Source organism: Scophthalmus maximus, chromosome 1 (genome assembly GCF_022379125.1).
Source record: "Scophthalmus maximus strain ysfricsl-2021 chromosome 1, ASM2237912v1, whole genome shotgun sequence".
Taxonomy (NCBI): Eukaryota; Metazoa; Chordata; class Actinopteri; order Pleuronectiformes; family Scophthalmidae; genus Scophthalmus; species Scophthalmus maximus.
In genome coordinates this window covers 29,689,042-29,702,500 of record NC_061515.1, presented here as the reverse complement: position 1 = coordinate 29,702,500, position 13,459 = coordinate 29,689,042, and the positions used below count along the sequence as shown (strand labels likewise).

The 13,459-nt window shown below is 47.1% G+C and overlaps 3 protein-coding genes across 5 annotated transcripts in view; 2 read left to right on the top strand and 1 right to left on the bottom strand.

Moving 5' to 3' along the window:
• Nucleotides 1–337, top strand: part of clic5a (chloride intracellular channel 5a) — a 5,663-nt gene extending 5,326 nt beyond the window's left edge. For both annotated transcript variants that reach the window (XM_035631859.2, XM_035631869.2), the window contains exon 6: nt 1–337. This exon is cut by the window's left edge and continues 665 nt beyond it. The gene's annotated coding sequence lies outside the window, so the exon portion shown is untranslated.
• Nucleotides 1–1,628, bottom strand: part of enpp4 (ectonucleotide pyrophosphatase/phosphodiesterase 4) — a 14,631-nt gene extending 13,003 nt beyond the window's left edge. Inside the window, exons 1-2 of the mRNA XM_047327945.1 lie at nt 1,490–1,628; nt 649–735 (exon numbers count right to left, since the gene is read on the bottom strand). The gene's annotated coding sequence lies outside the window, so the exon portion shown is untranslated. The remainder of the gene's footprint in view (nt 1–648; nt 736–1,489) is intronic.
• The window catches only part of mgat5 (alpha-1,6-mannosylglycoprotein 6-beta-N-acetylglucosaminyltransferase), a 53,694-nt gene continuing 41,826 nt past the window's right edge, over nt 1,592–13,459 (top strand). The window contains exons 1-3 of one of the 2 annotated variants that reach the window (XM_035631374.2): nt 1,597–1,731; nt 3,060–3,214; nt 10,744–11,245. In XM_035631374.2, coding sequence (XP_035487267.1) covers nt 11,005–11,245 — 241 coding nt within the window. In that variant the 5' untranslated portion in view covers nt 1,597–1,731; nt 3,060–3,214; nt 10,744–11,004. Of the gene's footprint in view, nt 1,732–3,059; nt 3,215–10,743; nt 11,246–13,459 lie in introns of both variants that reach the window. The other variant, XM_035631366.2, reaches the window with a different exon arrangement.

Genomic DNA, 13,459 nt, shown 5'->3' with positions numbered 1-13,459 from the left:
TTCAGATTAAAAGTTTTACAGTCAATCTTAAAAATAAGGCGATTGTGAGAAGAAAAGCTGTCGACGAATGTAATTTTAATCACGAGTGCCTTCGTGAAGCTCTCATCTGCCTCCAGCGCTTTATGTCTGTACAGTAAATTATATATATTTGAATATAAAATGAATGGGAATTATCGATGTCATCCAAGGACGTCTGCTTGGTGAATCTGTGTGATGATGATAAGATACGTCTGTAAATGATTATAGCTCAAGTGCATCAATAGTCTTTCTGATGATTAGAAGCACAAACCCACTTGTGTACATGTCACTTCTTTGAATAAAAATCTATTTTCTCAGAGACTGAGCTCCAGAGTTATGGCTTCTTCCACTTGTCTTGTTGATTCATGGATAATAAGGAATGATAGTGAATGGATAGTGACTGGATCGCTCGCAGCAGATTGTTCCCAGAAAAAGAATAATAATTACAAAGTACGTTTTCTTGCCCATTTTTTTGGTCAATGGAAACTGGCAGACGCTATCTGGTAAATCCTCTCTTTGTTACGGAATCTTGGAAATGTGTTCCACATATAGTGAGCAATTTCAAAACATGTGTTCTGCTCATGCAAAAAAAAGAGGAATCGCAGTAAAGAAAACAAGGAGACAACTTACATGCAAGGACCTGAGGATGCTTCCAGGGTCTCCACAGGGAAGGTTGCCTCGCTCCTCCTCTTGTCGTCCATCACCTCCATCATGTCACTAAATTATTGATAATCAATTTTCAATAACTTTCAGCCAGATTTCAGTGGCAGCAGGTACAGTAGCGCCAGGCAGTCAGTAGATGGCAGCAAACACAAAGCTTTTATTGGTCAGTAATAACCATAACAGGAACAAGTAGTTAGGGATCGTCCTGCTTTTGCTTACTTTTCTTTATGTGATTTGAACATTAGTCACAATCACATTCACCATTCAGGCTTTGTAGAAATAAAATACAAATTTTAAGATTATTTTCTTCATTTGATTATTTTAAAGTTGTGGCATAATCTGATATTATTATATTATTATACATGTTACTAGAAGTGAATGAAAACTGCAACAATAATGATAACTGAAATACATCAAATAAAAAGACACAGACTTGCATGTTATGAAATTTTTCATGCAAACTCCATCAGAGGACATAAAGGTTTCATAATTAACACAAAATAAATGAATAAATAAAGATTCTATCACGAATTAAAAACAAATAATCTCCAGAATCCATGTATAAACACGCATAATATAATAATAACATCAGAATATGCCACAAAAGATTAGAAAGAAAGAAAAAAGACATAAAGCAGCAGGATGATCCCTTACTACTTGTGCATGATGGTGCTTTAACGCAGATGCAAATGTAGAGCCTGTCATTCATGTTCCTCTGCCCAGGTATATACACACATGAATCAATCAATCAATCAATATATGAATAAACAAGTGGACAAACAGAAAAGAAAACAAAGTCTCCTCCCACCGCTGTGTGTTTGTGCGCTGGGGGCGGGGACAGTAACACGCACACGGTCCCTAGCCGCCGGCCCCTGGGCAGCACGGAGCCTCGTCCCTCCACAGTTCGCTCCTGCTGCCGCGGCGACGTCTCCGCGCTCTGCCTCCGCGGGATTTTAACTCTTATTACCGCCTGATTCCCTCGCCGTGAGCACCCCCCCGGCCCCCGGAGCTCGCTCACCCCGTCACACTCGCACAGACGCCGCGGACAAGGTAAGATCCATTCTCCTGTCGGAGCTGCGGAGGGAGGGGGTTGGTTCGTTTCGTTGCTGCGGGTAGAACAACGGCGGAGGCGGCGCGGTGTTTCTCGCCGTGTGCTGCCGCGGACGGGGGCGACTTGTCACTGCGGCTGTTCTGAGCCGTGGTCGACCCCCGGCCCCACGACGGCTAACGTCGCCGGGGGGGGGAAAGCTGCGATAGCGGGCGTGCGAGTCGAGGTGAGAGGCTAACGCGAGGCTAGCTGGTGTTTCACCGCCGCCGGCAGCTGCGCGGCGAATGTGGACGTGAATCGCCGCAGCGAACACTTGCTCCTATTGTTGTCGTGCGGGGCAGGGCGGAGTGTAGCTGGCCCGCCCGAGACGCGTGGCAGCCCGGCCGGTCGCGTCCTTGTCCCGGGTGCAGGACGTCTCGAGTCGCGCTCCTTCAGCTAAAGGTGCGTCGACATTGACATGGGCGCTTCTTTTAGTCACCAGCGTCCGAGGGGGAGGAGGAGGAGGAGGACGGGGCTTCATGAGTCCAGCTGCATGTGTCAGTGATGGACGAGCTGCTTCCTCCTCCAGCTGATCCTCAACAACACTTCAAACTGTACAGATGTTCTCGTCCCCAGGTGTTTAATGTTTCAGCCTCCAGAGGTGGGAGTTAAACATGTGGATTAATACGCTGTAGGCTTGTTGGTGTTTATATCTCCTTATGAGCCGTTATAGACAGTTACACTGTGAGAATGAGTGCAGTTTCCAGCTGGTTCAGTATCTCCGGTCTGATAGTTGAACACAACGTGCCTTTGATGTTCAGTTCAATTCCTTTTGAGTTGAATGTCATGTGCACAGGGAGGAAACATGTGTCCCTGCATTAACATGAAACTCTTCCTTTGCTGTCCACAGAATGCCAGACGATGTAAACATCTACAATATATACACGACAAATATACAAAATAAAACAATTCTATGTGAACGTCCTTCAAACCCCAGAGCTGAGTCGCTGTAGTATACTGCAAGTATATCATTATTGTATTTATGTATAAATATTACCCAAGGTAAATGCCAAGGCTACAAAACTAGTCAAACCTAAAAATGTGAAATCAACGCTGGAATGAGGAGCTGCTTGCAGAAGCACTTAGCTCACGAGTACAGCCCAGTCATTTTCAGTCTGCAAACATTAGCAGGCTCATTTAATCAGGTTATGACACACTTATTTGATTTGATGAGATTTATCTTGAAGGCTGCAAACGTGACCGTGTGTCCCCTCTACGGGCGGCATGATGAAAAAACGTTTTCTCTTTTGTCTTCCCAGAAGCTTGTGATATGCGCTTTCTTTTCCTCTAGGTGTTGTGGAGAAATGTACAGAGAGGGGAGGGTAAAAAAAAGAATAATATCTCATGTTATTCAGCGTGACCCAGCAGAAAATGTCTTTTCCTCTCCGGTTATGAGTTTTCGACTGGAGGCAGCGAGCCAACGCCGAGCGTAGTGACCGTCGAGAGGTGAGTCACCGACTGCCCATGGCTTTATAAAGAGTTCTTTCAGTTGGAGCCCTCTGGATTATAAATCCTGGGGGAAAGGAGCTTTGCCTCGGTGGCATGCTTCACTAGCAAGAAATCGTTGAAGGGTGTGTGTGTGTGTGTGAGAGAGAGAGAGGAGAGAGGGGGTGGGGGTTGTGTTGGTGGGCTCGGGTGGAGAGAGCCAGCAGAGGCAGTGGAGGGATGTAGATGGAGGGATGGAGGAGAACTGGGCCGTGGTGATGGATGCCATGCAGGGAAGTGGAACACTCGGCCTTTCTGTGATTAAAGGGCTCCTGTTCTCTCAGTGCACGCACGCACGCACACGCACACACACACTCTGATGTCAGCGATCCCTAAGAACTGATTTGACTTCCGGTGTTCTTTATTATTGCCAGAGTGGCGACGGAGGACAGCTACTTCAGGTCCGACCGAGGTGTGTAAGAAACGCCACCCCTCCGCGCCGAAGATTCTCTCTCCCATCATGCAGTGCACGTTCGCCCCTTTACAGTCGGTCTACTGTTTGGAGCCGTGGAGCTGCAAAAGCCCTCGTTTATTCGTGCTGTACATTTGGGCTGCAGAGAAATTGCCGTCAGTCTGGAAAGTCTGCAGTAAATCCTGTGTTCACATCCAGACCAAGGCCTAAGAAACTGAAAATTAATAATAACATTTTGGAGGATGAGGGATGTTTTTTAAAAAGGTTCACCCCAAAACTAACGACAGATTAGCCACTATGCAATTCTTTGCACGGATCCGGTACCACGTCTTTAAAGTATTTTAGTATCCTTCAGATAAAACTGCAATTTTGTTTTCTCAAGGAAAACACTTCCTCTTCTTCGCAGTTTGCCTGGTGCCTCCATCGACAAGTTCTGCTTTTAGAGCAGAGGAGAAGTTTGTTCTACTGTTACTGTGAAAGACACAGACTGAAAGTCTTTTTTTTTTATTTACAGTTATTACCTTGTGATTTGCTTTCCCCCCAACAACTTGTCAAACCTGCTCTCCAATAGAATCTGTCAAAACCAGTTCATAAAACAAACCGCTGTCGCCGTCACTTATGTGGCTTAGTCATAACAGTCGGTTATGTCGCAAGGACTGTTTACACAGACCGCGTTGAGCTGATAGAGTACATTTCCAGGATAAAAAAGAAAGAAAGAAAGAAGTGAGGACACTTTGCCACTCCAGACGCCTTTTTAAAAAAGGGTTTGAGAGGATTTGGGCTCGCATTAAGAGTTGAAGAGCAGAATTAGGATTAGTTTGATATTAGGGAGAGAGAGAGTTGTGAGTTTAGTGCAGAGGGCTGAGGATTTGTGTGTCGTCGGTGGACCTCTCACAGGCGCCGTGACATCAGGGTGTGTGTGTGTCTGCATCCCATTGCATAACAGTTGCTCGCAGCAGCACTTAATTCATAGAATAGAAGTGGAAGCTTTTACTCTGTAGAGAACTAAACAATTTATCTGAAGTCTGAGGGGATGCAAAGATCTTACATCTTATTTGTGTAGCAGCTCTGGATTGACGCCTCACTACGACCGCTCAACTTTATGCAACATATTCCAAAAATGTGTCTGTATTGGTGCAGTTTTCTTCGAGATCTAGTCTCCTCCCGTCCTAAAAAGAGCTGTAGAGATGTCGTCGCGGTTTTTGCAGTTGCCCTGATGCATCACTTTCCCCTGACTCTCTACCCCGGCTCCCTGAAAGACTGGACTGAGTAAAACAACATTCCCCCCCTCCTGGCATCCTCTCCCTCACTGGCTGTAGCAGTAAATCACAAAATGGTGTTTTCATTCAATCCATTTTTATGGATGATAAAAGTTACAGATTCGCTCCATGAATCCGTGTGAATATGTGAAAGAGTTACTGCAACTAAACTGTGAAATTGCTAGTGTTTTAGCCGCTCAGGCCCCTCGGTGACTCCGTGACGAGCGCACAACATCGATCTTTGAGCCTCTCGCGCTCACTCGGCGCCGACTTCTTGAACTCACCTGCGGGCGCCGTCCGGCTCACGCCGCGGCGTCAGGAGCTCAGATCTGGTTACACACTGGATTCACGCCGGCGAGGTGGTCAAGCCCGTTTTTCTTCAGACGGGCCCTAATGAATAATTAAGAGGCGGGGCTTGTGTGAAGGAGTCCATTAAGATGCAGGGTCACGCCGGTCTCCATGGCAGCAGGGCCGTATTATCAGGTTCACGTTTCGAGCGCAGTCCTGGGTCTGGGAGAGGATTGACTGGGATGAGGGATTTGAAACAAAACTCAAAAATGATACTCATATATAGTACTTTTGTACTAAGTTCAGGGTTTGGACAGGATCTGGATTCCATCACTTTCAAGGAAGAGATCCATAAGCCAAGGGTGGGGAACCTTTTTCTATCAGGGGTCATTTGAGAGTCAAGGGCCAAACTCAAAGGCCTTTTGTCTGGAAAGGCTTCTCTTTGGTGGGGCAGCTGATGTCAGATGGTGGTGATGATGATGACAGTACATGCAGCTGATTTTCCAGGTCTGGGTCAGTCACGAGTTGTCAGTTTGGCTCCAATTTTTTTTTTTAAATTCATAAATCGTGATCTGAAAATCACACGTACTAGAAAAATACTGTATTTTAAAAAGTACATCACTAAAAACAGGCTGCTGTCGACGTCCACCTGAGAGCTGTGACGTCACCTCGCTGTGTGACTTCAATCTATATATAAAGAGAAGAGAAAAGTGGATACTTTTTCAAAGGTGATCCATAATTGATGGACGAGGCCCCATCCAGAGCATATTTCACTTGTTATACAACAAGCTCTTAGCGTATATTATTTCAGTTCGGAAGGATTCTCTCTCTCTCTGTCTCTCTTTTAGACCTGGACCATCACACTGGAATTAATATGCCTCACCTTTATGGAATATCCCCCTAAACTACACTTTGGGTTATTTTCAGACGCAGAGGAAATGGACAGAGTCTCTACCTCGCCATCTGGCCCTGGTCTCAACAATTCAAAACAAGGGCAAAGACGCTGTGATTACGGACGCAGCTGAACAGACATTAAAGCCGTAGATGATTAATTTCACAATGATGCAATGTCATTGTTTACTCGGAAATCCCCCGCGACTTTATACCATAAACCGGTTTCGTCCGCGGGGACGACGACGAGCCGAGGATCCAGGATCTGCTGAGCATTAATATTGGATCATGCGTGTAATCCTGTAGGTATTTGATAATCTGAAAAGGTGGTTTTATAGAAAGAAACAAGGCTCCACTGTTATGCAAATGCTTAGTCAGAGGCTGTGTCACTGGCGTTGAATTAGAAATCGACTCCAAGGGGAACATGGAGCCAAACAATGAAATCTTTTGTTTTTTTTCTTGGTGATTACTGTTGCCTTGTTGTTTCTATCCTTCCCCCTGTTGTTGGACACGTTTCTTATAAATTTTTGCTTTCATAGTTTAGTTCTTGACAGAAAGTCGACCGACCATCTGTTGGACCTTGGAGATGCATATTAATTTAACATCAAATCTCTTGTCAGGCCTTAATGTCAAGCAGACGGTGGGTTTGACTTTTTACACGACTCCTGAAAACCTGTTTTTGCATTTGTACCTAATTTAAAGCAGTTTGTTTTTATTAATCTTAACCCAGATTTCCTCTCCGATTAAAAGAATCAAAATAGAAAATGAATTAGTTTCGTCAGGAACACAGTGTGAAAGCTATTAAAGCCAAACCTCTGATGTCAGAATTGAGATTAAAGGAGGAAATACATTTTTTTTGTCATGGTTGTCACGTCCATCTTTACGTGTTGTTGCCTCTCGTCATTTCATGTCTGCTCGTCAGTGCTACAACGAGTTTGATGACAGTTTTCCAGCAGTAACTTCAGCGCCCTCGTCCCCGAACAGGAAGACGTCCTTTGTAGCAGATCAGGGACAACAGCAGTTTCTCTCCAGGCTCCGATGATTCAATTGTTTCTGTCCTCGCCCAGGCCGCTGGAACTGGCAGCACTTTTTATGTGCCGCTTCTTCAAGCAATGAAAAAAAACCCAAACCATTCAGCAGGTTGTTGCGTTATCGTCTCAAGTTGCGAAGGATCACATATTCTGCAGCCTTAGCCGGCTGTCGGCGCTCAGGAGTTCCACTGGGCCGCGGCTGCTGAGAGCCAGAGGGCTCGCTGCCAGACGAATTAAGATCCAGAATTAGAAAGCAGAAGGTAACGGGAGAGGAGATGAATGCGCTGCAGTTGTGTGTATTGTCTCTCTCTCTACACATTGTAGGAACACGGACCGAAAGCGTCCTGACAAAGAGGTGATCGGCTTCTGTCTCAAATCAGATTGATGAGTGCAATAAATCAGGTTGGACGAGAGCGACAGCTCCGGTTGTGAAGCAGTGGTTGGCTCAGTGTTCCCTGTAGGGTTTTGGCTCGTGACTCTTACAGAAATGTACCATGGGGGTCGTCGGAGCAGTCGGCGCCCGACCAGCGAGCGCTGCCTGCCTCCTCCGACAGAGTCCAGACCAGCGAGAGACATCCGATGTTACCAGTGCTGGAGATTGCACAGCGCCGCTGCCAAGAGCTCGTCTCGTGAATCCACAGCGCGCTGCCGAGATTTCTCTTTTCTACCGACACACCACGAAGCAAATTAGAGTTGAATTAGACCCCCCCAGAAAATACAGGGGGTTTGGAATATTCATCCCTCATGTCCATACAGAGAGTAAACACGAGCCCTTGGTCTTAAATGAACAGTTCTGGTGTGTCATCACCTGCTGTGGGATCCCAGCACCTGCCTCTGACCCATTTCAGAAGCTGATGGATGGAAGGTGAAAAGAGGCTTTTGTGCATCTGCCTTTTGTGTCTTCCCGGGGAAGGTGCTGCGGATTTGTCTGCCGCCAGCTTCAGCGCTGACAATAACCGTCTCAGCTTTACAACGATATCGGTCCCAGTTAAAGACGAATAAAGAGAATGGATTAAAACACAAACAGGAGGAGGGGGGATTTCAGTTGTGTGTAATGCGGTTGCAGAGTGTTGCATCCTCTGCGGCGGCGGCGGCGGCGGCGGCGGCGGCTCTGGTGCCGACCTGGTTCGAGCCACTATGAAAGGGCATGAGAAAGCTGCAGTTCCAAAGCAAGGCTGCGAAAATCCTCTCCTCACACTTAGCCTCATTTACCACCACGGCAGCTGAATGCAGATGAGAGAACATGGAACATCTATTTGCTCTCTGGCCCGACTGCGTGCTGGAAAGTTTTTTTGGTGTGTTGCTCAGTTCCTAAAGTGGGGGGGGGGAAATTATGCAGCTCTGTTTATAGATTGCCTTGAGGTCAGTAAAGACTTGATGAAGTATTTAACGGGGGCTGCAGGGGCCGTCTGATTTTGTATTATGTGCAAAGGTTTGATGGTTTTGGCCAAATGTGTTGATACAGACTCGGTTGTGTTCAATTAGCGATAAAGAAAAGTGTGGAATTAATTTTGGGGGGTTAATTATGAAACATAATAAACTAGACTACCTTGAAGATGGCGGGCCGCCACAGACTCGCCACAGCAGCTTGTGGTTTTGAGAATGGCTCAAATGTTTTTGCTGAACTCGCCGAGCCTCCTTCCTGTAGTCGACCGTCGGTCATCACTCTGCGTACTGTACGTACCGCAGGAGCCTCCACACACACAATGAGCTCCAGTGACGGACACAGTGAGCCTCTGTGCTGCTGCCGTTACCTTCCGGCTGCTCTGCTCAAAGTAACAGGCGTGATGATGAGGGAGGTCGTCTGTTTCTGCGCTCATTTCGCTTCTCTTGACACGATCAGTGACTCGTCACAACCCGGCTCAAAGCAAGGGAGACCACACATAATAATAAGATGTTTATTTTAAAGTGAGGCGAGTCTCCCTACACATACCTCCACTCCAGCTTGTCCAGCCTTCATCCTCCACAAGCCTCGTGCGGAACGAAACATATATATAAGGGAGACATTAAAGTGGCTGTTAAGGGAAGTAAAAGGCAATGTCAGGTGATCCAACTTCTTGATCACACGACACCAACAAAACAGGGAGGCGTCGGCGACCGCCCCCGGCCTTTAAATAATCCTTATTCATGTCTACAAAGTGGACAGTGTGAATCCTGAAGTGCAGCGAAACCCACAAGAACCTAACTGCCGTCGCCCCAACCCACTTAACACTTGGCATTAAGTTGCAGTGACCTGACTTAGATGACAGAGAAAACCTGGAGGGAGAAATCTAAAACCAAAAAGGCACAATGGAGTAACGCCCGAGTTTCAACCAAGACCGACACAAAAGAAGGAGTTGCTCCACCCCTGAAGAAAAAACACTCAATTCATTGTATAATACTTCCCAACAAAACATTTCAGGCTTCATCTCACCAATGTTAATGACTCGATCCTGCACGAGCCCCAGACTTGTCACAACCCGACTCAAGCCTGGACAAAAGACCGTTTTAACTAAAAATAAGGAGAAGGGAAATTTAAAATCTCAACTGAATTCAGTGGGGAAGAGAAGGAAAGTGTCTGCATGCCACCAGCTTATGTAGTGACCAGACCAGGTGAGGTGAATCCAATCAGGCTGCTGCTCCCAGAGAGTCGTCACACTGCTGATGAACAAGTTGGCTTCTGCATTGTCTATTCTGTCAAATAAAAGTTTTCATATCCATAAACATATGCGTAGTTTCATTTGTCGGGCAGAAAGAGTATTTAAAACTCTGTCTTCTCGCCTGTCAAGGGGAGAAGATTGATTGTCGACTTTTAAACATGTTAGTAATTTCAGGGAACTATAAACACTCTTTACATAAATCCCACACAGCCACCGCATCCATCACAGACGTCCCGCAGGCCCGGGGGGGCGAGACAAGGCTCTTCTCTGTGCTGCTTCGCTTTCTGGAATAGAAGCGTTTTATTCTCTGGTCACAAGAAGTATTTCTTTGGCCAGGAGCCCGTGTTGCCTGCGTCTCGTCCACTGGCGTGTCACCGTACATACTGTAGGAGCTCCGGTGACTGACACAGTGAGCCTCTGTGCTGCCGTGTGGTCTGCTGCAGTTATGAACTCTGCTCGTGTCCGACACCTCCCGTCCGCCAACGAATGTTGGCTGTGAACACGACAAATACGTCGGCACCCCGTCGAATCGCAGCTCAAGAAAAAAAACATTATTTCTTTTCATGAAACGCTTTGCTCACGTCTCTGCCTCGAAGAAACTTTTCATGTCGGTAGTTATGAAAAACTGCATTCAAACAGCAGGAAAATTAAATTATAAAATTTGATCATTGGATCCTCGTATGAATCATTTCTCAGGAGAAAGACTTCCTTGTTTCAGCTTCTACAACATATTCAAAGCTTTTTAGTCTTTTTTATCTCTGAAAAACTGAATATTTTGAAGTTTGTGATGAGCTTTTTTTGCACTTTCTTTCCACTTTGTTTGAGTGTAGAGAATAACAGCTGACTCAATCTGATTTATCAGTGTTTTAATTGTGGTCGTGTGGGACGAGGACACGCCCTCGCAGATCTTTGTTCACCGACCGATCCCTCATCTCTGCTTCCTCTTTGCTTCTTCTGTCTGTCCCTGCAGGATGCAACGGGTCACACTCTCTCCCTCGTGTTTCTCCTGAGCGGCGAGGATGGGTCAGAGGAGGAGATCATGCCGGTGAGACAAAGAAACAGCAGCGCTCAACCCCGGAAAACTCCCCGCGAACACGCCGACTGACGCGACCATGCCCCGCCTGCCCCCGTGATTCTACCCCCCGCCCCCCCGACCTTTGCACCGTCCCCTCGGTCCAATCAGTGCCGCGGCCCGAGCCGCCGCTACAACAACTCCCGCGCAAAGTCGGCCATGGCGACGCCCTTCCTGTGGAAGCTGTCGTCCCAGAAGCTGGGCTTCTTCCTGGTCAGCTTCGGGTTCATCTGGGGCATGATGCTGCTGCACTTCACCATCCAGCAGCGGGCCAGCCATGAGAACAGCGCCGTGCTGCGGCAGCAGATCCTGGACCTCAGCAAGCGCTACATCAAAGCGCTGGCGGAGGAGAACCAGAGCGTCATGGACGGGCCGTACGTCGGCACCATGACGGCTTACGGTGAGTAGCCGCGCGGTCGCTTTAAACCGGTTCGTGCAACATTAGTGTTTTCGTTCTGCATCTTCAGACCGTTTTTTTCCAGCCTGAGCAGTGAGACCGTTTCTCTTTCCAGGTGTCTGACTGTGATAAATGAGCAGGAATAACCTGCTGTTATCACAGTGTATGATTTTTATTCACTCAGCCTTGTGAAGAAAACATGTCGGGGAGATTTCCCTGTGATGCAGCCGCACTGGAGCTTCATACTGTTGATAGCACGGGTCCAGAAGAAACCTTTCGATAAGTTATTCATGCCGTTAATAGACCCGTGTGGCTCGATGGGACGCTTCATTAGAAACCTGAGATTGGAATTGATTGTTCTATAATGCCCCGAGAAAAAAAACAGGATACAGTAAAGCTCCTGGAGATTAAAATCAACTCCCCGGGAATGTGGAAAAGAAAGAAAGAAAGAAGCCGGATCATGGGATACGAACAGAGCGGAGCAGTGTTTACATAGGAGTAGTTTGAAGCTCAAGTTCTTCTGCAGGAGCAGAAGCTGCTTCATCTTCAGTATGTGCGAGCTTGGAAAATGTCAAGAAGCTCAGAAGCAAACCTTAACATCTGGCAAGTTCAATCACAGAATTAGTGATGTATTATTCAATATGTCCTGGTATTAATAATGCAGGATGAGGAAGAAAATAAGGTTAGTGAGGAAAGAAATATCTACATGCACTGAATTTCCAGGGAACAGCTACCCTGTCCCGTTAGTTTTGCTCCTTTTATATGATGGGATTGATTTTATTCTCTGTTCACCGTGCTGTCAGAGCGGCGGCCCCGATATCACATCAAGATCAATTTCATGTGCTTGATTAGAGCGGCAGGCTGCACTGCGCTTTGTGCTCACTGCGTTCGATGCGATCCGCGATGAGTTCAGGGAGGAAAAGGGGTTTGAGAGGTCGCTGAGCTGTCCAGCAGGTTTGTAAAAGATCCCTGTCCTCTTGACACCTCTTGTAGGTCGGACGACGGATTCCATCTTTTCCTTCCCACCCATCCGGAAACCGATCCGTGTAGCTGGGAGTGAGCAGCCGGCTGACACCGTATCCGGTTACGACGGTGCTGTTCAGCAGCTATTGTGGCGTTTGTGCTCTAATCCTCGGTCTCCTCCGTGTCCCCCTGGCGCCGGTCAAATATGGAGGCAGGTTGACATTCGCCTCACAGATGACAATAAACAATAAGGGAGGAATGTCCGTGTGACGCACACGTCGTCGTGCGGACGGATCCTTTACTCACATGACACGGTTCCTGAAAACGAAGTGAAGCTCGGCGTGTTTTACTGCTGCAGGATTTTGTTTTGCAGCTGCTGCATCACCTTGTTCAGAAATATTGAGACGGACAGAAAATGTGTCCCTGTGCGATTTTCTCAGTCTTATTCACGTCATGTCATCTTTCCCGTAACAAACTGAGATATGAGACAATCCTGGTGAATCAGGCCTATTTTCCTGAGGTGAACAGAGGGCGGCATTGAGTCCGGACTCACCCCTCCTCTCCCAATTACGCTCGTTTCGATAGCTTGGCACGGCCGCTGCTTCCCCCCCAGTCTCACTGTGCTGATTTCTTTCTGTGCAGGAGCTCGTCCAAATCAGACAAACGCTTTGGCATTTTTGTCTTCACACGAATCAGGCCGCTGCGCCGTTTGCCAGGCCTCGTCGCGCCCTTGCCAATCTCTGTGACGTGATGAGAGCTGGCGCCTCAAATGCAATCGCAGCGAGGGGGAAAATGTGGCGCTCGTGTGTGCGATAGACAAGCTGCAATTATCGTCATCTGAGGACAGCGAGCGTGGTCAGACTCTGTGCACATACAAAAGAAGCCTAACGCATGAATCAAATCAGTTATTTGCTCCAGTCACATAATATTTGTTTTGCTTGGTCTACAAGGTGCAGAAGCAACTTCACATTTCTCTGTAAATGTCACTGTATCTGCTGCAGGTTACTGTATCCGACGCACACTGTGATAAATCCGGACGATAAATGCCAGGATTTAACCCCTTCCCTTCCCCTCCCGCGTGTCCTCCGCAGATCCACACTCACGGAGGAAAAGATTCCCACAGAAATGCAAACAGACAAATTAAAACCCCAAGGTTATTTACAAAGACTCTGCCCTGGCTCCTGTCTTACATTCGAATGAGCCTCGAGCCAGAGGCCGGGACACATTATTATTTTACAGTTTTTTGAATATTGG